This window comes from Anticarsia gemmatalis, chromosome 23 (assembly GCF_050436995.1).
Source record: "Anticarsia gemmatalis isolate Benzon Research Colony breed Stoneville strain chromosome 23, ilAntGemm2 primary, whole genome shotgun sequence".
Lineage (NCBI taxonomy): Eukaryota > Metazoa > Arthropoda > Insecta > Lepidoptera > Erebidae > Anticarsia > Anticarsia gemmatalis.
The window spans coordinates 7293127-7318480 of record NC_134767.1 but is presented as its reverse complement, the minus strand read 5'-3'; the positions used below and the strand labels follow the sequence as shown (position 1 = coordinate 7318480).

Sequence of the window (25354 nt, the reverse complement as noted above, 5' to 3'; positions counted from 1 at the left end):
CAGGACTATAATCAACTCACGCCCAGGTAAGCAGTTTGTGGTTAAAATAGAAAATTGAAGCAGGTTGTGGGTTCGATTTCCGACCTAAACAAACATTGAGATTTTGAAGATTCTGAAGTTAGTTATCTATATTGTTCTGTGTCACTATTATGTTAGCAAAAATAGTAACGCAAGATTTGCTCTCTGTATGGGAGATTTCTTCATTACTAACAGTAATAAAACAACAGAAATCCAGTCCAATATTGTCTTTACTCGTAAATATCTACATTATAATAACATGAAAGTATAAAATTCAACATAATAAATTATGATATAAAACAAAATTATTATTTTCATGTAACATATGAAGGTACTATGCGTCAATTGACATTTCCATTGACTTATTAATGACTGCACTTAAAACCTTACTCAATTTTAAATAACACTTTTTTTCACTATATCTTTGAAGATAGAATTTTGCAGACAACTACAAACTTTGGACGATTGAAAATTGCATAAGACTGCAAACCGCATATGACCGCAGACTGCATAATTTTTCAGGATTTTACAAACGACTGAAACTGTAGTGTATCAGGTGCTGTTGCAATTTTCGGGTTGTAGTCGTCTGCAGTTTGCAGTCATCTACAGTTTGCAGTCGATTACGGTTTACAGTCATCAACGATTTAAACCATTTTCTTGCAGTCTACGGTTTGCAGTTGCCTCTGAAATTCTTCTTTACGTGTATTATAGCAACAGGAAGATGTAGCTTCACTTATAATTGAGTGACGTTTTCAAGTGCGGCCGAGTTTGAGTTATAAAAATCATTAACTATATTATATTATAAGGCGACTACAAGATAGCCTAATGTATTCATTTATAAAAATCTTGCACATTTTTAATGTTGTGTCTCTAATTAAATGCAGAAGAGTAATGATTTAGGAGTTACCTAAATCAAATTGTTATTTGCTATACGGCTACTTAAAGGGCGATTTAACAAATAACCTCTTATTAAGAAGTCCCATAGGGATGTACCACATAAAAGTTGTTTCAGATATGACCGAATATTCGCAAGACACTAAATTTTTTAGTTAGACTTCAGCCTGTTACTTTTACGTGTGAAGTAGCGATAGATATAACTTTGATCGTCACTTAAAATTAAGTGTTCTTTGAGTATAGCCGATAGCTTTTTAGTAAGGTAATACGAACTTATTACATACATAAGTCACGTCGTTTTCCCAAGGGAGGCAGAGACCAAAAACGTGTTATAATTTTACATAATAGCCAACTTTACACACACACTCTATCGCACGTTCTTAGGAGCGTGCAGCCGGCGCGCTTTTCGCTTTGTGTGGCTAATGAGTTTTAAATGCTCAGAGGGAAAGAGACAAAACATACTTTTACAAGATTTTTATAAATCAATCTTTAGTATATAAACATCAACAACAACAAAATAATACAATATATTTTTTATATATTTTCTATACATACATATTTATACAATAATATACAAATCTTTATATTAAGGCAGTTCCTATATTAAGAGTATATTTACTACTAATAACATGTTTATTATGTCTGGTTTGGAGGTCTCTTTCTAACCTAGAATGTGGGAAAGGGACAGAAGATCTTTAGTAAAATTTCCCACAAACCACGAATTGATAAACTTTTAAACGAGTTGCGTTGTACAATTGTACTTTGACTAACAAATTATCTTATAACATACGAGAATTGACGCAAACATGCATGTTAGAGAATTCCCGCAGTCAGTAGCCATCCAGCGTCGAAACGTCAAGCAATTCACAATATATTGGATATTTTCGATAATTCCCGTATAACATTAGATAAATAATCAATATGCGACTCGAAAGTTTCAAAGTTTTCAAACCATGGAATATTTAGCGCAATAAAGTTTTACATTAATAATATCACGCCTGTTACACCCAAATATGTAGGCCAGAGGCGTATAAAATACACCCACGTTTCGCCATTAACAATGTTAGTCCCATGTTATTCTTTAGTGTTCATTCGTTTTAATTAAGCTAAAAATCTTCCATCTCTTTCCTACATTCGCTATTAGAAAGAGAACGAAGTAAATAAAATTGAGTAACAACCGGCACTATGATCTAATAGTTACATAAAAAAAATTACACAATCATGCTATCTTGCTCTCTCTACTGTAAATTGAAAAAGATAGCAAATATTGTATACAGTTCATGAAAGGTATTACGCGCTATTTTACTTTGTGTATCTGAATGTAGCAACAAGCCGCTGCGTGAAAGGTGAAACATAAATATAAGAGACATAGTCAAGGAGTCTGGTAGACGGAACGTTCTTTTTAATAGAGTAATGTTACACACTGCTAATTTAAATGTGTGAGTAATAGCCTAAATTTATTTATACTTCGCGTTCTACGCAACGCCTTACCGCTATAATCAGACACACAAACTTAAATGGTGTGTACTTTATACAGGCAAAGTGTATAAAAATTGGCAAGAGCTATTTATTTAGACTAAAATTCTTTATATTACTGTTCAATAATTCCATTGATCAGCGTAGTGGATTTAAGGTCTAATCCTCCCTTATTCCGAGAGACCTTTGCCCAACAGTGGGACAGAAATTGGTTCAATTTATCTCATTAACATATACTCAGTAACCTATACTAGTGCTATTACAAACGTCCGAACTACGTCATATCATTTTATCACTCTTTAGTTTGAACTTACACGTTCCAAATTTTCTATTATTCTTTTGATTATGACGTAGTTCGCACGTTTGTAAAGGCCCGAGATTAAGTTTTTTATACATTTGCTGACACTTTATCCATTAGTTAGTCTATCCATAAGTCAATCATGGTAAAAATGCAAGTGACTTAAGCCTTTTTTGATTGTGATATTGAAATTGTGTCGAGAGAATTAAAGTGAGCTCAAAAGTTTACGCCAAATTGAGTGCTCAAAAACTTGCCAAATTGAAGTTATTTTTTTAGAAAATTCAAAACTGTAATTTTTTTAGTATTGTCTTTTGAAATAATTTTGTAGCTCAAATTTTTTATTGATTTTATAAATTAAGTCAATCTAAGAGTTAATTATAATAATTTCCTGTATACAAACATTAATTATATCAATACAAGCTTTTAATAAAAACTTTGAAACGAATTCTATAATTTATAATAACTTGGCTATTATTTCATTGGTATACAGAGATTTGTTTATATCAATAAAAAAGAGTATTAGTTATTATTATATCTGGTTATATTTGATCGTGTTAAGTAATGCTGCAAAACATATAAGACAACTTATCATCCAACGCGTTGGACAACATATCAGCCAACATATCATCCAACAAATCGGATAGCATGTTGTCCGATATGTCGTCCAACAATATAAGTCATTAAAATCTAAAGCCTACTAAGGGCTTGTTATACAATTGACGATTAAAGCTACAAGTACGCATAACATCACGCCTGTATAATAAAGGAGTTAGGCAGAGACGTGTGTTAAGCATAACTTTTAAATAGCTGCACGGACATTTAGAATTCAGTTTCTAATATTATTTGAGACACGGTTCTTGGGCTTTGAGGTCATTTCAGGCATCTCTAGCGGTCATTTCGGGTCATAGGTACTTTTATAAAACGTCATGTTCGTGCTTTAAACTTAAAAGTTTCAATACAATCCTATTATTTTATATATTAAATATGTTTATAAGTTAATTGTACGTAACAAAATATAAAAAAAAACAATATTTCCAAATGTAATACGGGTTTTAAATGTGATGAGAATTTTAAAGGTTACCTTATTTGTTGCCTGACGATTCAAGGTAACAAACATACATAATATCACATATGAAAGTACATATAGTATGAAATACACCCTCGTTTCACCTACCAAAGTAAGTAGATAACGATATTATTGCCATATATCGGGTACGTAACCCAAACTCTATCAATGTAGCAAAACCTTTCAAATTCTCATTGCATTTAAGACCTTTCAATTTAGTATTATATTAGGTCGGGGAAAAAGTCTTTTCGCATTATAGTATATATGAACTTGTAATAAAATCTTTTCTCTACACAAAAAAGCTACATTTGGGTACCTGACGAGCTCACTGAAAGGAAACTAAAGAACCGTGTACTCATTTGTGATTGAAGCCAAAGAGATTTTATAACAAGTTCATACATAGTATAATGCGAAAAGCCTTTCTCTCCGACCTACATGTAGTTACCGCATAGTTTTTAAACAACGACAATATATCAAACAGAACTCTCATAATTTGACCTCGACACTGACCTCTGACCCGCGCACCGTGACCTCTAGCTCTAAGTGTGTTGTTGCTGGCAGTACTCCTGTATGGTGGCCAGGCCCTTGGTGAAGGCCACTCGGGTCCTGTCAGCTCGCAGGACCGGGTTGATGTGCGCGTTGTGTAGCTCTGATACTTGGGTGGAACAGGCCGCCGCTGGGTCACCGGAGGAAGTTAGGCTGCCGTACCTGAGAATGTACAATGTTATTTTAAAGTATGAACGGTTTTATGTCTAAAATGTAATTAATTTGACGTAAATAATAACGACAAACATTTCAAATTACGCATAAAAAAGGCCAAAAATAGGACCACGTTTTACCTTTTACCCTATATTCGATACATGTAACCTTAATTAGCAAGTAGTAGGAAAAATGGTCTTGACTCGTCGAGGTAGAGCCCAATACCTATCACTTAACCTTTCTTTGTTTAAAAAAAAGAACCCACAACTAAGATTTGCTCTTGTGTCGCGGGGACTTTTACAAACATGCAAACAACGGACACAAAGCGGCGTAGCATGCGTAGCGGCGGACAGCAGTCAACGTATATAATATTGCAGAACTACCGTTACTTAAAAAATAATATATAATTAAAATACTAACCAGAACTCATTCCCGGGATGCGCGTTCCCATCCCACGGGTAGGTCATGACGAGCAACTTGCCGGAGTCCTCGCCCGTCAACTGAGATGATGGCTGACGTTTGAGAATCTGCACGTTTATACCACCTGCGAATAAATAATTAAATTATTTAGTATGATGTTATGTCAATATCGAAAATAACTTGACTCCTTGACTACCCAGAATATTCCAAATTTTTAACCTAAAAGTCCAAAGGCCAACAAATAATGGCTTATATCGATAGCGCTCTTAAAAAAAACCCAAAATGAATGATCTCCTTTCGTGTACATCTTTGTTTTGCCAGTTCATGGTAGAGGAGGATGTTAAAAAGAGAAATTGAGTAATTGTGAGTGTGTTTACCTCGTGGATGTTTCTTGCATTCAAAGAACAACTTCTTTTCCTTCGATTTGCTGGACCCGGTACCGTTGAACATCGCTGAAAATGAAAATTAAAGATAACAGAACTCCACCCACTTAGACTGTAAACTTTTATAATTTAAGAGAACATTACAATATATTTCTTTTAAAAATAAACAAATAATAAATTACCTAATATAGTCTCAGTAGGCATAATATAAGAGAAGTTAATATCGGAGACGTTTTGCAGCAGTTCTTTACGAAGCATATGTCGCGCACGCTCTAGGAACGTGAGCACGTATACGTCGACTTGGTGCGGGGAGATCTTCCATACACCAAGACCTGGAACAAATTATAACATGATTAGTATGAGCCTATAATACACTTGCTTTAGGAAGGAAAATAATGGATCTTCTAGGATGCGGTTACCCTAGAAGACTACAGGCTGCTTCCGGTGGGGTGCATAGCAAAACGGATAAGTTTTGCCCTGCCCCCAACGTCTAGAGTAGCAAAGGAGGGGGTGACACAAAGGATCAGGAAGGGTCGAAGTGTCAACCAGGCATTAACTGGCACCCCCACCCCTAAGATAAGATAAGATAAGAGCCTATAATAACTGGTCAATGACTCTAGCCAAGTAGTAGTTTAAAGTGGGTAAGTTTATACTTTTATAACCAGGATTACTTACTTTGATGATTGGTAGTTACTGAATTTTAATTTACTGCCCGAAAAACAAAACGATGCAAACTTTTTGTCCACAAGAGTTGTAAGTTTATTTTTTTTGAAATATTTACCGGCGAAATCTCCATCTTCATATTTTAAGACTAATAATATAATTCGCTCTAGTTTTGACATAAAAAGAGCAATTAGAAGTTCATAAACAAATCTTTACAAAAACAATTCCTCAACCACAAACCACAGAAAATGCATAATATCCAATTATAACATCATAATAGCTGTTTCTCCTCAAAAACTTCCTTTAATTGAGGAAAATTGGTTTTTTGTTTACAAATAATTGCATTTTGTTTTTCCATCGACGTAAATGGAAATTCTGGTCAAGTATTCGTGTACCCGCGTCCACAGTACACACTGAGGTCCCGAGGACCCACCGGGCTAGGGCTATATTATACTATTGATAAATTATTATTGAATAGTAGCGATGAATATATTAAAAATAATTATCTCAGGACCCAAACCCAAACTAAGCACAACTTGCACCAAACAACAGTAACTGATCTGCTCATCTCACAAATTACAAATATTTGTCTTAGGTGGCATTTAAGCCCACGAAGACGTGCAGAGCAGTCGAGTGAAACGGTAAATGTTCAGTCTTATAAAAAATAATCGCCAAATGTGTTATTACATTATTCAAAGTACCATCCTTGTTCTAACGAAGAGAAAATAAAAAAAGCAAAATAACAGAACTGAAAGATGGTACGAAGTTCGCCGGGTCAGCTATGTAGTAAATATTTTTTGTTTTTTTTTTATATTAGATTTTTTTTTATTTCATATTTATTCCTAGAATGTTTCCAAGTACCTTTTGAGGAGCATACGATGTTAAATATAAATAAACACGAAACTGCCTATAATTATAATTTTATGTCTTATCACTTACCACATCCAATAATATTGACATAAGCCGGCTTCCCTTCCTCCTTAGCCCTCGCGTCGGCTTCCAACAACGTAGTTTCAGCGAGAATTCCTATACGTTTGTAGTAAACTTCATTGTCAAAGATAAACTCTTGGTTGCGTATGTTCAGTTTAATGAAACGATCTGTGTATTGTTTCTGATCGCTTTTGTCGGTCGAGTTTACGTATGTTGATAGCTCTTGGTAGGTGTAGCTTGGTACCTGTAAAAATATATTATAGGCTAACCCTCTTATTCATAAAAATATATGAAGTTATGAAAGACTTATAAATTGTTTTGTTTCTTTCACTCCTTAGCGAAATGAAAAAGAGAAAACACATTATAGTAGTTGTTTAACTAAAATTGGTTTATAGTGTGTTTATGAATAAGGGGGTTAAATTTTAGCTGTTAAAAGATGTAATGTTTTTTTAGCCGATATTTGACGGCAGCCAGTTTTATTAAAACCAGTCGATCGTGCAGGACTTTGTTTACAGTGTCCAAGTATGTACACAATACACAGGAACTCTCTCTTTTCCTTCATTGACAGATAGTCGACACGACCAGTGAGAGATCAGGCGCAGGACCGGCACAGGGGTATAACAATGTAATAATATACTATTATAATGTACCATTATTATGTCAAATACGACTATTTGTAAGGAAGATAAAAATGTCTTTATCACAAGTGTTTTTTGTCTTTGCAGTACGAAGGTCTTAAAAGTATAACTGCATTTCTAAATGTTTACCAAACAGGTTAAACCGTTAGGCGAGATTTCAACTTTGGACCTGAGTATAATCAAGCAAAGTTTAATTGTTGGGTCCAAAGTTTAGATGCTATTGACCTGAGATTAAACAGCAAAGAGGTCTATAAATCATTATTCGTCGCAGAAGTTTAATTAATTAAAAATTTGATGTAGAAAACCCCATTGGGTACTAGACACACGCAGCCGTATTCGTATAATTTTTTTTTCTGGACAAAGAAACCTTATCCCTCAAAGAAAGGAAAAAGGAGGGAGGAGTAAGAGAGGAAAACTATTGCCCTGCAAGTTTCAATGTAATTCTGTTTAGTAGTTTAGCCGAAAAACTAGAAATGACTGTAAAAAATATGACTACTATATAATAGCGGAAAATATACCTGGAAGAACTCAGACCACATCTGCCTCCACATATGTTTAGCCGACTGGTTGTTCCTCACATAGGTAGTTTTCAACACGTTAAGACATGTCGTAGGAGTGACCTCCTCCCCGTAGCCGTTGTCTGGGCAGTTCTGTTCTTCTGTGATGAGGATGTCTTCGTAGTCCATGCGACTGGGCCGCTGGAAACGAGGGCCTATTGCTCCTGTGAGACGGAAAAATAATGAGGGAAACTTTTCTAAGTTACTTATGCGTGTTTGTGTAAAATAATGACCACTCGTTAAATAAAGAAGAAAGAAGAAAGAAAGAAAACTAACTAATATTAACTTCATTTCATTACGAATCTTCGTTATATTGTAATATTTACACGACGCTTTATGTTCTCTACATTACTAGATGATATTTTTATTAGGGGCTCTTTAAAGCCTCTTCACACTTACTGGTAAAACAAGAATGAAACAAGACAAATAAACTTCGGTAAGTCTGTAAACTTAGTAAAGCAGTGATAGCCGAGTGGTTTAAGTTGGCACCTCCCACGCAAATGGTTGCAGGTTCGAACCCGAGGCAACACACCAATAATATGACTTTTCGAAGTTATGTGTGTATTAGAAATAATTATGACTTGCTCTAACGGTGAAGGAAAACATCGTGAGGAAACCTTGCATGCCTAAAATTTGTTTGATACATTTATTGAATGCAAGCAAAGTCCCCAACGTTTGGAAGGAGACCCTTGCCCTGCAGTGGGACAGATAATGGTTATTAAAAAATTCTGTAAACTTACCAATAATAATCGCGCTTTTCTCAGCCTTTTCTTCGCTGACAACGCCAGCGTTCCTTCTCTCTCCATCATTGATACACTCAGTATGGCCGCTCACGTACACATACGCGGCTAACTTCAGTTCATCGTAACTTAATAAGTCTTCTAACACTAGAGGCGGCTTCTGCTGCATCGTGCCTATTGTCTCCCAACCCCCTGCACTGTAGAAAACGAAATTATTGTAAGAAAGTGTATTTTTGTATTTAAAAGTGTATTTTGTGAGTGTGTATATGTAGGGTATTTTAGGAAACCACTGAAATGTATTTGAAATAATTATTTCTCTATTTACATGGTACAATACTCCAGATGATGCATTATACGTAAAATATGTACAGGGACGTAAATTCCCTACTCGTTTTTATTAAAAGACAATTATGCATTTGTAATACTGATGCATTGATTTTGATTACTATGTGTGTTGAGTACATGTGTTCAACATAATTTCATAAGAAAATAGTGGGATTACATCGCACTTCCACCAAAGAAAGCCAAAGATTTATCAGAAAACTCTCATGCATACAAGCTGGTTTTCCTACACACAGTTTTTGGGTCAGGCTTAAGTTCACAGTCCATATTCCTCACATATAAGCATATAAACAGCGAGCGCATATAACCAGCTTTCATCCGTTTGTTGATTCTATAACCTTGTTATATGGTCGTTTAAACATATACGCTCTTGTACGCACGCTTGTACAATACACGTATACGCTAAAGAGTAGCGTACACGTGCGTACGTATACGTGTAGGGGCGTATACGTTCAAAACATACGAGCTTACACGCTCAATAGTCTTGCAGTCTTTCCTTCACCAAGCAAGTGCGAACTTAAACAAAGTGTAACACCAAAGAATTCCCATAAAAAGGTTCAATACCAAATGAAGTGTGATGTGTCTCGATGGAAGCGTCGCCCCCTCCCTCCCCTAGGCGTGGTCAAGCGGCCGCGTTTGGCCGGAGCCGGCCGGCTTCGCGCCTTCGGTGAAGTGTAACCATACCTTTATGTTATAAAAGGTATTCAGTAAAGCAGTTTTTTTATTTGTTACTGATTTTGTGGGGAAGTTGGGAGCGAGTATTTGAAGTAATTATGGGAGGTACTGTCAAAAGCTTTGATAGAGATTTTATAGTATTTTTAAACTATATTGTAATCGTGTAATAATACCTTGATATTATGGAAATATAAGGTATCAGTATTGTGTGATTTGACTCTTAATTTTTTAATTCAAAGCAAGTTTTATTCTTAGGTAGTATTTATTTTTTTCAGGATAACGATTTACTTAGACAAGAATGTAGTTCTGTGTTCAAAATTTGAGTGTATATTGAGTGTGTTGTGGATATTATTTATAAGTTACATCACCAGCATGCAGTAGAAAGAAGATATACAACAAAATGAGATATAAAAATAGCAAAATAGTTTCTAATGTTGGCAGTAGATAATCTATAATTATTTTAATGCAAAGATCACAGATATATTATAGTTCAGCAATTTTATAAGTACTAATTGTTGAGTTGTTGAATGATGCTTATAACAAAAGAAGATTTGTAAATATCAGTTCATACTTAGTGCACAATTCTTTACCTAAATCTAACCCAATCTTAGGGTTTTTTAAAACAAGAGCATAATTTCCTACTACTACCAACCACAAAGAACAAATAAGCTATTAAAAAAAGTAAAAAAAAAAACAGATTAGCACTCCTAGAACGTTTTTCGAACGCTTGCTAACTAGGATAGCTTATTATTTCTATAAAATGATAATTGCCAACGACGCAATACAGTCCAAGATCTTATCTCTGTACTACCTTGTTAGCCTACAGATGCGTTATATGTATATTCTCTTACCCTTCTTCTCCCGACATGAGCATATAAGCGTCTCTCGCTCCCACGAACGAGATGGCTCTCTTCTTCAGTATCCTGTCGATCAAGTCTGCTACACCCATGTCTTTGTAGAACTCTTTTTCTATCGGACTACCGAATTCACTGGAACAAAACAATTCTTAATTAGTATTGTAATTGGGAAAGTCTGGCTATAAGGATTTAATAGTTAAATCTAAAACTATTTTGATAAAAATTTGAATAGACATTGTTGAAGATCGAGGGTTTAATATAGCCTTTATTAAAATCAAGAATCATCCCTTAAAAGCCTAATGGCGGTAGGAAAGTTTTTACGCGAGCGGGACTGTGTCGTTCAGCTTAAATCTATTATAACCAAATTTAAATTTTTTTGATGCAGGGAAAAAAATTATATGGCATTTGCTTTAAGAACCATTCCTAGTTACATTTTCGTTCCGTCATTTTACAAATCAAAGACGTCAAAATCAGGAAACTGCATTCATTTGTAAGTTCATAGGATATGACTTTCCGTTGCCGGCACCTCGGAAAAACGCTTGACGCTATGATTGCAGCGGAAATTGGCGTATAGGAGACTATTCTAGTTTTTATGTAGTAGAATGAAAGAACAAAGTAGGTACTTATATCTTGCCAATAAAATGTTAGAAAAGTGAGAAACATTGTCTTTTATAACACTTTCGGTGGCCAAGTCGGAGTTGTTTCTAGCGAAATCGTTAATGGCTTTCAATACAAGGAGAAGCCTCTCAATTAGTTGCGAATTTTTTCTTACATTTTGTGGGTTAAATATAAGTACCTACTTTATTCTTTTATTCTACTCCATATAAATGAGAATAGTCTTCCCTATACGATTATCACCGCTCTAAGTGCTCATTCACGTTGACTCGCGGGCGCGGTGGCGGGCGCGGTCGCGAAATATCAAACATATGGCGATGTACCGAAGTGTTCACGTACAAACCGTTCGCGCGGTCTAAGTCGCGGGCGAGCTAGCGGCGTCGCGCGCGGCCCGCGTGGCGCGCTCGCGCCAATATCAAACAAGTGAAGATGTTCGTGTGTGTTCACGTCGAACTCGCGGTGGCGGGCGCGATTCACTCGCGACGTCAAGTAAGTGCAACCAGTTTGAGCCAGTTTGAGCCAAACGCCCGCCTGGCGGCCAACGTGAACACAAATCGCCACGTCCCCGCGACCGCGCCCGCCACCGCGCCCGCGAGTTCCAACGTGAACAAGCACTAAAGATACAAAAATAATTAAACTTTAGAACAAATACAAAACGAATGTATTTCTACACTTGTAAACCTAGTAACACACAGTCTGAGAATTAAATCTAACAACACAAAAAACTAGTTTATCAGTAAAACAATGATATACGGTCTGGCTATAAACAATACTTGAACAATCGTACATAAAAAGTACCGGTTTGTTTAAGGAAATAATAAAATAAGAACTTGTTCTGAGAACTGCGATTTTTACAAGTAATTATTTTGACGTCATGTTAAGGATAAAATGTTACCGAATTGTGGATGACTACTGAATTGTGTCTTGAGGCGAATATTAGATACTTATTGGTCAATTTCATCATGATTTGGTTTAACGGTAAACTTGCGTAATCCACATTTCATTAAGATCTATGTTAAGAATACCTCTTTCCTCTTTTTTTTTACAACTCCCGCACTAAGAATTGCTCTGGTGTCGCGGGGACTTTCACATACATATAAAAAACGGACACAAAGTACAACCAGACCCGAAACAATTATTTCGATCGAACCTACGACCTCCCGACACAATGGTATCGGCGTGGCAACCTAAACCACTGCGCCACGAAGGCAGTCAAACGAAAGTCTGGAGTCTGGAAGATGTACTGGCTAAACTGTGCAACTACGTGTCCGCTTCCACTGAACAAATTTTCATATATTTTGTCATGGAGATACTTTGAAGATCCGGAATCAAACTGACTTCGATAGGTAGGTAAAGTTATATTTACTGCTTCTGTGGCGCGGTCGGCAGTGTATAAGACGCGCAAGAGGTCCTGGTTCAAATCTTGGGTCGAGCTAAAGAGTTTTTCTGTTAAGAATTTTTCAAATATTGTCCGAGGTTAGGAAGTTGAACGGCTGATCGTACTTACATATCCGTGCCTCGGACAGCACATAAAATGAAATAAGCCTGCCGTAGCCAAATATCGGCTAGGAGGAAATTATTAAGGCTCTTGCAATCAAACGAATATAAAATGGAATACTTACCGTTTGTATATTAAGAAGTGTGTCATTAACAATAATACTCTTTCATGTATAAGAGGATACGTTGAAACTATATTTTTCTTCAGTTTCTCTATAGGCCGTCGAACTTTCAGCTTTTCTAATCTGAAATGAAAAACCTATATTAGGTATCGTCCAGCAATTAATAGTAATAGTAGACTTTCTAGGAATAGGTGAAATTGGTCTCAAAATGGTACTAAGAGCTACAAGATTTTCTCTGTGATTGACTCTGTGGATTGCCTATTCCTTCACTAAATGGATGGATCATTGAGAAAGTAGCAATGCATACTTATAGTATGCTACTTTGGCTTGTTTCTACAAAATAAACCACATTCAGACAATTATTTTTTGGTTGCCAGTCTTTATTTAATATTTCTAGTCTTACAGGCTTCAAATGAACTTGAAAGATGTTATATGTAATTCTGGTGTTTTGGTACTACTTACCTGACAGTCTCAATAGGGAAAGGTATCGGGAACGCCTTACTCCTGGCGATGACCTCGTCTACATCATCTGACACATCAGCCGGCTGGATGTCGGCGCACTGGTTCAGGAGCTCGTTCGTCTCCTTGCTCATGCTTGGGAAACACCAGTCAGGCTTGCACCTGGACAAGGAAAATATTCGAGTTTAGTGTTTATGACGATGTGATGCGAATATATCACGTATTTAGTTGTCATCTCGGATAAAAATATTATTATAGCAAATGAATGGCTGTACCATTCGGCTCCAAGGGTAAAGCAGTATTTTTAGGTAAGAAAATCCCTTTGGATGCCCGCTATACCTTGGAAAGGAAAGAACGGATTATGTGTTGAGGTAAAGAACCTAGATAAAAACAGCATCAAAATTTCCAGCTTTATTCTCAAAATTAACGCATTTTTTGATAATAGGTAGTTATGTTTGGAAACCTATGGCTCCCATACGTTATATGGTACGACGCGGAAGTTTTTTATCGGATGAAATACTTACTTATATTATGTGTTGCAAAAATACAGATATTGTTTCAGAACTTTTTAACATACTATAATTATTTTGTGTAGACAACCATGTAGTCAAACTTAAAATAAGTTTAAGGTCATCTCAGTGAAGAAGGAATTAACAATGAACAACTTTCACCATTGGGGAATACCAACATTCATAACAGTAGCACAGTTGTAAACAAACAATTATGTGTTAATGAATGGATTCATTCAAGTATACTATGACGTGGGAAGAGAGTCACGTCAATCATTATAAATAATATTTTCCTTTTATATGGGATATTTACCTACATATTTATACTTAGAATTGTTCTTTATAAGTTGACATATTAACAGTGGGATTCAAATTACTACTTTACTTGGTACAGCAAAAATGATGAGAAAAGTACCTATTATAAAAGTGGGCAGTCTTGTAAGATGGTCTGAATTTTGACTGTACTACATTAATGTAACTATGATTCAGAGGTTGCAATTTTAACCTATTGTTATCTTATATAGACAAGAATATTATTAATTAAAAGTCTTCTTTACTGCGGGGTATGGTCTAGTAATAATCCTAATTAAAACATCGACAGACGAAAAGACTGTACTAACTTTATTTAAATAGATTTCAAACCACCCAATGAACCCTGGCTTTAGAGCATTGTAAAAACTGACATGTATAGAAAAAAATTGTACTACATACCTTCCCATATACAAATTTATAATTACGGATATTTTTTACATAACAAGATTGGAATAAACTATTGACCACCCACATTAATTTATTGAAATCAAATTGCACAACAAAGAAGTCATCACTTATCCAATGAAAGTTATTCAATAATCTTGCTAGCATTAGTCATGTATAATTTTTTGCAAGCTTACACAATGTTATTTGGGTACTATGTGTGTTGACTCACAATCTCATTCACTGGAATGTTGTGCAATGTTCAGAGTTGACTGACCTTATGTCAGTATTTGATTTAGGTGTTCAAGTAGGTAATGTGTAGGTTGGAAAGGTACTTAAGATGGCACCTTATATGATAGTATATTAATAGCTACTTTTAGCCTGCAGCTTCGGCCAAAAAAGTATCCTACATGTATAAACTATATGTGTAACAAATATCATGAAAAAACATTCTGTAATTTTTGTATGTCTAAAGAACAAACAAATCCATCCATCCTCACAAACTAAACTAAGCAGTTTATATCCTGTCAAAAGTCCATGGATAGTATTGTAATTTAATTTTGGATAGTAAAGTATCCATTGGATGTTTGAGTAGATAAAAGATTTGACTTAACTTCTCTTACCCCCTGTTTCTAAGGGTACATTTAGCGGTAGTTTATCTGTTCAATAGTGTTAACCCATATAAAAAAAACTATTGAATAGATAAACTACCTTACCTGACCGGTCGTTAATGAATCTTTTTTCATTTAGTTTGCCAAATTTTCTTGTTTTTTCTTAGTTAAGCAATAATAAGAATATTTATTTTAAATTAATTAAGATTAAAGTATTCTACTTACCATGCAAAGCTTTGGAATTGTTTTGGTAGATCCATGTTGTGTGATTTTACCTGCAAATGATAAACAAAATTAAACATGTACTTTCATTCATGTTATTGCATGATAGAAGCCTTCCTGCTACACACCCTGGAAGCAGCTAGGTTCGGTAACGCAGAATCTAGGCTGACTAATCCTTTCACCACAATGGTACTCTCAGTCATTCTCACAATTGCTTCAGGAATTATGATGGAATTGCTGTCTGGCTATCAAATTAGAATATATACCTAAGTTACTGTACTGTTAAATATTGATCTGAGCTGCTATGTTTTAGATGTTCAGTTTACTATTATATAGGTCAAATGCTGTTTAAGTATATTTTGTAACCAACTGAAATATTCATCTTACATAGTACCTAGTTAAAAATAATGGTATCATGAAAGCAAATAATTAAAGGTAGAAGATACACTTGGTTTTTAACCAATTGTTTTAGTCAGTGGATTCAGTACTACTGGAAAATATATTTTAAGCCTTCTAAACATGATTCCTGAACATACATTCACTGTAATCAATCAATGTTGCACCATAATTTATTAAGACCTGTCACAACTTGTCCTAATTGTACACAAAAAATATTAGAACTTTCTTCAAAGGCAACCAATGACAATCCAACAAGATAATTCACTTTTATAAACTTAATTATCTGTGTTTGCGAACGGAAATGTAGGAACTCATTGAATAACTATGTTACGCAAAAAATATTAACGGTACTATATGGAAACTCCGCGTAATTTTTATGAATATAAATAAAAAACAATAACTTCATCACGTAACATACGATTGCTGGTAAATACTTACGGTTGTCTGACGGCAGAGAGTCAACGCAATGGGCACGAACAATCGCCGCAATAACATATAAAACACTAAAGGAAATATTTTCAAGTGGATTTTATATTAATTACGGTATCACGGTGAATCACCGACCGGACTTTCATAGATTTGTTTTGACAATAGCCGTATTGCGTTTTGTTGCATATGTCGTGAAAAAATCTACAGTATTTTTCGATTTCCATACTATCTAAATTATTCTTTTAGTATCGATGACTACTTCTGTAGTTTACAAAGATACTATGAAAATATGTTTTGTCTAATATTAACTCTATTATAGCTTTAAAGCCATCGTCGCGTTACATTTGCGAATAACTAAACGTCTATTGTTTTGCTTTGTTTACAAAGGCTGTTGTGTTGCTTACTGGCAATCGATTTTATAAAATTGCGATATAACTTAGGTTCAAAGTCGATAAGGGTTTTGGAATAAATTGCTTGCTAAATAAAAACTATTTGTGATGACAGATATAGATAGAAGTTTAAATTCACTAAGTCTATGATTTTAAAAGGCAAGCTTACATTAAGATAGATGCAGTGCTCTTATGACTGTTGTCTGTAAACAAGATCGTAACATCACATAAACATGCTGCCTATCAGACGTCAGTGACAGCTGTTATTGTTTTTATTTGGCGCCTTTTTGCGATGTCAGTTTTGAAAACCTAATTTCTGTGATAAATATTGTTAATATAAGTTAAAACTAACAACTCAGCAATGGGAGATTTACAAAAGATACGCTTAGAAGTGAATACGGCGTTTAAACTCAGTGGCTTTACTATACGAAGAGAGGCGAGCACTTTTGTTGCTGAGCAGTTAATGCTGCTACCACAGGATGAACGTCAGAGGATGCTGGACAAACTCACCACTCATCTGCTTCACCAGTGTTTGTCTCAACCTATATTAGAGAAGGAACACCTAGAAACAGCCTACAAAGAGTGTTCGACGTCCGGACTGGAAGAAAACGAGACTATTTTAAACGTGATCGACGGATTCAGCGTACCAAAACTTTGTTACGACCATGAATTGAAGAAATTCGTCAAAGACGTGAGTAATACGATATGTTTGTTCCCGGAACCGAAGTGGAAAGCTCAATATATGCTCGAGAGGTACACTACGATTTGGCAAAGAACTTTACGAAACAAATTGTTCACTGTTGATCCTTTATCATCATCTGATAGTGAAAAATGTTTTCAGTTACGTAAAGTAGAGTATCTATTGAGTTGTTCCAGTAAGATTGACGAAGTAGTAGTACTAGGGTTAATATCTCAGATTGTAGAACGAAAGTATCATCTAGAAGACCCAACCGGTTCCATTCTCTTAGATCTAACACAAGCCAGGTATCATTCTGGTCTGTTCACCGAAAATAGTTTTGTACTAGCTGAGGGTTATTACGAAGACAAAACTCTACATGTTACGGGACTTGTTCAACCACCTATTGAGAGTAGAGAAGAATCGGCACCATATTTTGGCAATTTAAATTTGTTTGGTGGTAAATCGAAAAATTCTTTAAAGAACTCTAAAGCACTATTGAAAATTGAAAAAGAAAATCAAGATGGAGTTTTTGTCTTCCTGTCTGAAGTATGGCTGGACTTAGCAAAAGTAATGGACAGTTTGAAGAAGCTTTTCGCTGGATTTGATGAGTACCCTCCAATAGCAATCGTATTTATGGGAGAATTCTTGTCCTACACATATACCTATTTACACAAACAGGAGTTCAAAATTGCCTTGAATGAATTGGCTGATTTAATTTGTCAGTTTAAAAATTTACAAGAAAAATGCAAGTTTATATTCGTACCTGGGAAGACAGATCCAGCAGCTGCAGATGTGCTCCCTCGGCCACCAATACCGGACTACCTAACTGATGTTATAAAGAAGAAACTAGGCGACAATGCAATATTTACTTCAAACCCTTGCCGCATTCAGTATTGCACACAAGAATTTGTAGTCTTCAGACAAGATTTGGTGATGAAACTGTGTAGAAATACTTTACGGTTCCCTGAATCCGGTGACATACCGGATCACTTGACAAAGACTTTGCTAAGTCAATGTTGCCTTACACCTACGTCTTTACGAGTCCAACCAGTATATTGGCGACACGCAAGCGCAATGAACTTATATCCATTACCCGATTTAGTAGTCGTTGCGGACCATTTCCAGCCATTTACAAGGACTTATAAAGACTGTCATGTAGTCAATCCAGGATCATTCCCTCGTACGGAATTCTCGTTTAAAGTGTATGTGCCTGCGACACGGACTGTTGAAGATTCTCAAATACCGAAAGATGAAATGTGATGGACTTTGGTGAAGTGTAAATGACAAAAATGAATGTGGTGTTATAACTAGGTCACAGTGTACCTAAATAAAAACAGTATTTGAAAGAAAAAACAAACATGTTGATCTTAAAACCACTTTATATTCATTAGTTTTGTAACAAGTATCAATTAAATTAACTAAAATGTAATAAATACACTTTGGTTATTCATACTGCAAAGCTTGCATATGATATACTATATATTTACTTTCTTCATAATTCATTATATTTATTTAATACAGTTGCAGGAGCTATGGCATTCAAATTGGAGCAAATATTAAAACCCTGCCTTGCGTCTATATGATCATGATGTCTCCATAAAGAAATGTTTCCAATACCATTCTTAATTGAATAATTTTAAAGGATAAATTATAATTTTGTACTTGAAAATAAATGAAACACAATTTTTAATATTAGTTTTAATTGTCCTGAAAACTATATTTACACTATCTCCTTATTTTTGGATTAAATTACTTAATTCTAACAACATCATGTCAACAATTTATCTTAAAAACTAAATACTTACTCAGGTTTTTATTTTCAATCATACAGGGTTTTTAGTTTGGGTACCAGTACTAGAATTCAACTTGTAAAATACTAGACGAAAATTTGGTTCATATTTTTTTATATTGTTAATTGAATCTCTTAAAATACTTAGCTTATATATTATAGATTCTTAATGTTGTTTTGATAGATTCATCTAATATTGAGAAAAAAAACTATTGTTTATACTCGTATTTATTACCATTATTTACTTCAAGACTTTTTGCAATGCATTTAACATCTTATGTGAATAAATTTTGAATATTATAGATAAAATCTAATTATGGACGGATTCATTTCAATTAACAATAACGTTTTTATTTATATTACATGTAAATAGCAAATCACAAAATTCATCTCTGACCATGATTCTCTTAAAAAAATGATTTACAAAACGACTTTCTATCGACAACAACATATATATACATTATACAATACAAAAATCAAAATATACATACACGATATTACACATATACCTAGAGAGAATCAGCTTGTGCAAACATTTAACGCAATACTTAAAAATATTACATTTATTTTGTGCTTATTTTCCTCGTTTTTTACTGAATAAGAGTAGACTTTGGACTTAACTCTTGAAGTATATAATTTATATTCAGGGGCACCTTTCACTTAGCACCAAAGAACATACAAATATAAATAAAAAAAGGATTATTGTTATTAAGATACAAGGCCCAGCCATCAATGATTAATTCTTGGCAAAACTATATCAAAACAAAGTGACTAATATGAAGGCACTTGTTAAATTATGTAGCCGTCTTTGATCGGTAATTTATCTTTGTTCAGTATCGTTTGCTTGCATTCTTTACATTAATTCTTTCTTATAACTAAGTCACAACGCAATGTATTAAGCACCGAGGATGGTGTCGTAGACTTCTCCAATTGGCGCTAGAGCTACGAGGCAGATCATAGCGATGGCGAATATTAGAATCACTGGCGCGTAGATGCCGAGGAGTAGGCGACGGAAACTTGAGAACTGGAAGAAAAAGATATAAATTAGAATAGTTTATTCAGAATCTATAAACTCATATTTTGTGTTTCACTTATTTCGATTTATCAATCATTACCACATAAAATTTTGTTGGTAGGTACTTAATTCTTGGAACTGTTAAGAATTAAAGTCATTGTCTGTTTCACAGTGACAAGAAGTTTCCTTATAATTAAATAGTTAGTTCATAGGAAATAATGCATTGAAAAACATGCATTATTTCCTATGAACTAGGCTTGATTGCTAAACTGTAATCGGCCTCTATAGAAATGTCCAATTTAACGGAAAATTGAGCAATCCTGAAGTCTTGGTTCCAAATTAAAGCAGCAGCTGGCAGACTCTCACTACAATATGGTATTCAATTTTTTTTTCTACTGGCCTTTTGCCACCAGGTAAATAGTTCCAAGACCCCAAATAATCTTTGAACTCGAGGGTATTCGCAAATAAAGCAGTAAGCATACTAACAGGCGCGTCGGTGCTGCGATCCACCTGCGTGGGCTGGCGCGAGCCCATGTCCTTCATCGGGAACGTGTTGATGCGACCGTTGCTGATGCGACCGTCCGACACGCACACCGTGAACTAAACAATACAACTAACGTTAGTATCTGCTCCGTACAAAGTTTGGATGATGTTGTACTCAAAATATTATTAAATTTGAAATAGTTCAGTAATAAGATCAAGATTCAGTGTGTTTGTTAGTGTTACTTTTTTTATAATGTAGAGATTTTAGGTGAAATAAATGGATAATCGGTGAACGTGTTTGACGAAATAGAAGCGTCTTAGCATGTGGGAAAAGCAAATTATACTAAAAACCATTGTTTACTTGTCTTCAGTATAAAACAGGCAAGATCTATCGGTAACCTGCAGTAAGCAAGCTATGAAATAAGCTCCTCTTTTCGTTCAGAAACGGTTTGCAGGTGACTTGTGTATAGCTTCAGTAGGCACAAAGCAAGTCAACCGGCAAACTTACAATACATTAACTATGACGATAGTATATAATATAGGAGATACTTACAGAAAGCACAAGGTGCATGACAACGTGGAAGGCTACGAACGCAGCGAGAATGTACACACTCCATGGTGGTAGTTCAGCCTTTGGTAGGTACACCGCCAGGAATATTGTGATGACTGGAAAATACACAAAAAATATTAGGTATATCTTATACAACAAACGCAAACGTATGACGAAATTATTAACACGTAGATATTAATGATTGAAATTATATATTTATTAGATTGAGCATCGACAGAATGATTCAGGATTATTAATGTCATCTGTGAATCCTACTTGGTTCAAGTACCTTCGCTAGTTGGCGTTAATTACATTAAGGGAATTGGCTCTATAGTCGTTTTCAACTAGTTTCTTAGCGTCCATAGGTAAATACTTCTTAAGTTATGTGTAAAGAAGGTATGTACTTACTTCCAAGAATATGAGCGGCGTTGCCAATTCCCCAGTGAACCCAGTTGAATATCGGCCTCCTCTTAGTGCCTGGGTGCGGTCTGAAGTATGCACCTATGAAAACAATTAAAATATAAGGAACATTTAAATACTTGTTACTTAAGGTTTAGAATACCAACATAACAAAAAATATATAAATGCATTGAATGAAATTACTCGACGAAGTCAAGTCGAAGCATTAAGTTGATTTTTTGATCTCATTCATTGAACAGTTGACTATTGAGTATGTTCTAAAGAAATAAAGAATCTTACCAATAGGCTGAATGAAGCAGAGAATGACAGTGATGATTCCAGTGACGGCGTGAGGGTTGCCTCCCGCGTACGACCAGCCTCCAACGTCAATGAGGATCAGGATAAAACCGACCACAGTCAGCAACCACGTACCAACCATGAATATTCTGTGCCACTGAAATAGAAAAAATATATGTTAAAAATAAAGAAAATATCCTTGTTTAAAGATCTGAGCTTACATTTGAGCAGAAGTGTTCTGAAATAGACACCAACAAAAATTTCTACAAAATTATCAGGAATCGATTCAGAGGGTTTTTGCCCCCACTAGGAATAGTAACAATAAGCGGAATCATAAATTAGATGGTATACTTACAGCAAACCAGATGTCCTTGCCGCCCAATTGTTTGCCAACCCAGGTCTGTCTGAAATATCTGCAAAGGGATAGTTAAACAATTAGTAATGTTTTGTGCTGAAATACGGTAAGAGAGAGTCATTAGAATAATTTAACAGTAACTACCCTAGTGTTTAAGGTACGATATACCATTACGTTCGGAGATCAAGAGTTCGTTTCTCATAGAAAAAATATTTGTGCGAACCACAATAGCGATTTTTCCGGTATGGTCATTTTTGTAGCCAGTATTGTATGTTTGTAAAGGTGCTCGCGGCACGAGAGTTATTTTTGCAGGGATTTACTTTATATAAACACGTAAGAAAATGAAGGACTAATAATCTTTAGGCATACCTAGCAAGCAGCAATCCAAGTGACGAGGTAGCGAGCCAGGCGATCACCATGCAACAACCGTGCAATTTCAGCAGTAGTTTGGATCCAGCAGCCGCGGTACCCACAGCAGCTAATGCTTGTGGCGTGCCAGTCGCTTCGTAGGCGATGTCGTGGAAACCTACGCGGTTCGCGTCTGAAAAAAAAATTATGGTTGAAAATTAAGTTTATAGTGGGTAGGTACCTAGTGTACCTACCTACTGCTTACAACGTCTATGTTCTGCAATATGGATAGGTCATGAATAGTCTAAACATAAGTAAAAGGTTATAAATCTTAGTTATGAATGCCATTCCTCCGATAAAAAAAATATATATAAAGACTTAACTGACGAGCCATGCTCTGCTCGTGTTTTTTTTTTATGTAATCATCTAATTAAATGTTTTAATTTTAGTGTTCACGATTTAATTTTTTCATCAACATTGACATCGTCATGAAAATGTTACACAATATGACTGTAGTGACCTACAATTACCATGATAGCAAATTTTCGAAATCCAGTTTCGAAGAAATGCTAATTAGATAAGTGAAGTCAACATTTTACGAAATTAACTTGCTTTTTGCAAATTTTTCGCTTAGCCAACTAACCGGAACAGTGGCGTAACTATACCGTTCGAGGCCCGTGGCAAATTCATCAGATGGACCTCCTCCCCCAGTATGGAAAAGCTTAAATGTATGATAAATAAAAAAAAATGAGTTGGGATTTTTCTCTGATCAGGGGCCTCTTCCGGCTGGGGGCCCGTGGCATTTTGCCGACTTGCCACCCTGTAATTACGCCACTGAACCGGAAACATTAGCACATAAAAGAATCCAAAAATAAAATTAGCCTATTAGCCTTATAAATTAAGAAATTAAAATAAAACACCAACCTTTCATCGAGTTACCAGCTAGGACCATCAAATTGTACATATTGTTCGCTAAATCGAAGGTCTGTCCTTTCACAACGGAGACGACATCTCTCTTGAACTTGCAGTACAATTTTCCATCAATGATGGAAGATTCTTGCAACTGTACGATTTCTTGAGGCGAATCTGAGCGACTAACATAAGGATCGTCTTTAGGGTACGTCCATGAGGTGTAAAGATTAACCCTTCCGTTATCATTTCTTACACATTCCATAGCACTGTCGTCTCCCATCTTGTTGTCCATACTAAGACCTGCTGCAACGTATTTCGGGTTGCCAGGAGCTTGCAGTTCGAAGGTATACTGGTCTCCAGCGACAAAGACCGCTACGATAGCCTTGCAGTCGCCTTTGGAAATGCAGTTTTGGGGCACTCCAAAGCAAAGTTTTGTGTCAGCACATCCTTGGTAGATTACGTCGAGGGGACGGGCTTCTTGTTTTGGCTGAAATAAGGAATATTGGTGGCTTTAGATTACCTACTGTACAAAATCTTTTGGCTTAAAGTTAGTTAATAATTTTGGATCCCAAATAATTTAGCTATATATTGGGTTAGTTGAAAACTTGTGTCCGATATTAACTTAAATTCGACTATACTGGAACACTGATCAGTGTGACAACATTGTGCCTTTCTATTGTGTCTAGGATGTCAGCACTAAAATGAGGCAATAGGTAGTAACTAGTTTCTTCTATCTCAAATGCTACGGTATCGCCAGAAAATGACTAATTAATAAAGTAAGAAACGATATTGGATCCTATGCTTTTTTTACTTCCTACTTCAATCAAGTGTTCCCGATCATAATTTTATTTATAAGGACCTTCATACCTTACTCTCCATAATAACCGGTGGGGGAGCCATAGTGCCAGCTGGAGCTGCTGCAGCAGGTGCAGACGTACTGACCACCGTGTCCCGAGTCACTACCTCCACTAAAGGAGACTCCACGTTCTTCCAGAATGTCGCGTAGCTTTGAGCTACAGTGGCTCTGTAAAATATAAAGGATTGATTATCCTCAATTTGGTGGCTGCAAGAATCTTAAGACTTAAAACCAAAAATCTTTTACCAAACGTATCCATACCTGAATCTCGGGGTGATCTAATCAGAGATTGTCTAGCTACTGAGCTACTCCATCACATACTTAGGTATATAAATTTTGAATGGATGCTGTTACCTAATTGTTAAGTAAATATATCAATACGGCCTTCTAAACTTTAATTAAATGACCATAAGATTGATATTATCTATATCTTTATTTATGTATAAGTAAATAGTATATGTCGGACTCAAAAACTCTCTTAAATTAGACAGAAACCTCACCTGAACTCAACTCCTCCAAGGAAGTCATCAGGCGCTTGCCACTGGAAGGTCATGGCTGGCTTGTCTTCAGGCGAGGAGTGCGTCACCGTATCATTGTCGCTAGTACAAGTCGTCATATGCACTTTAGATGAGTCTGGCACGCCAATAAATTTACCTACTATAATGTCCGGGTTCTGGAAAGAATGGAGAAGCAATTTTAAGTTATAGGCCCGTAGAAATGTTTTTAAGGGGTGGTAAATACTTAATGCTTAGTGGTAGCACCTTATGTCAATGGCATCAGTGTTTTTATTACATAAGTAGGTACTGCTTGAAACCGGCCGAGTGCGACTCGGGACTCGCGCACACAGGGTTCCGTACCGTCATAATAAAATAAATACGAAAAGAACACGTTCATTGCTTAGGGAATTGGGGACCCCATTTATATACCTATTTAAAAAAAAAATGATGATATATCGGCAACAGAAATTTTGAGAAAAGTTCAGCTTCCTATCTTTTACGGTTATGCGATTCAGCTTGGTGACAAACAGACAGCGGAGGCTTAGTAATAGGGTTCCGTTTTCACCTTTT

The 25354-nt window shown here is 35.6% G+C and overlaps 3 protein-coding genes across 4 annotated transcripts in view; 1 reads left to right on the top strand and 2 right to left on the bottom strand.

The window, feature by feature from the left end:
* Positions 1–230: 230 nt before the first annotated feature.
* Positions 231–16361, bottom strand: LOC142983057 (ADP-ribosylarginine hydrolase CG3568-like). 2 transcript variants are annotated; one of them, XM_076129872.1, is made up of 13 exons: positions 16225–16361; positions 15391–15440; positions 13353–13511; positions 12894–13013; positions 10651–10788; positions 9689–9808; positions 8783–8979; positions 8004–8206; positions 6857–7091; positions 5437–5586; positions 5249–5323; positions 4872–4995; positions 231–4460 (listed from the first exon to the last, which is right to left on the bottom strand). In XM_076129872.1, exons 1-13 carry the CDS (start codon positions 16279–16281, stop codon positions 4292–4294), a joined length of 1797 nt encoding a protein of 598 aa, XP_075985987.1. In that variant the 5' UTR covers positions 16282–16361; the 3' UTR covers positions 231–4291. The 2 variants fall into 2 exon arrangements, with proteins under 2 accessions (XP_075985987.1, XP_075985988.1); XM_076129873.1 differs by lacking the exon at positions 9689–9808.
* A 477-nt stretch (positions 16362–16838) lies between these two features.
* On the top strand, positions 16839–18828 carry PolE2 (DNA polymerase epsilon subunit 2). The gene has a single exon (XM_076129845.1). The coding sequence runs from the start codon at positions 16966–16968 to the stop codon at positions 18541–18543; it is 1578 nt and encodes a 525-aa protein (XP_075985960.1). The 5' UTR covers positions 16839–16965; the 3' UTR covers positions 18544–18828.
* A 138-nt stretch (positions 18829–18966) lies between these two features.
* Positions 18967–25354, bottom strand: part of LOC142983047 (putative ferric-chelate reductase 1 homolog) — a 37016-nt gene continuing 30628 nt past the window's right edge. The window contains exons 4-13 of the mRNA XM_076129844.1: positions 24788–24960; positions 24299–24455; positions 23444–23918; positions 22541–22712; positions 22172–22229; positions 21820–21973; positions 21529–21621; positions 21124–21236; positions 20574–20687; positions 18967–20096 (exon numbers count right to left, since the gene is read on the bottom strand). Coding sequence (XP_075985959.1) covers positions 19968–20096; positions 20574–20687; positions 21124–21236; positions 21529–21621; positions 21820–21973; positions 22172–22229; positions 22541–22712; positions 23444–23918; positions 24299–24455; positions 24788–24960 — 1638 coding nt within the window. The 3' untranslated portion in view covers positions 18967–19967. The remainder of the gene's footprint in view (positions 20097–20573; positions 20688–21123; positions 21237–21528; positions 21622–21819; positions 21974–22171; positions 22230–22540; positions 22713–23443; positions 23919–24298; positions 24456–24787; positions 24961–25354) is intronic.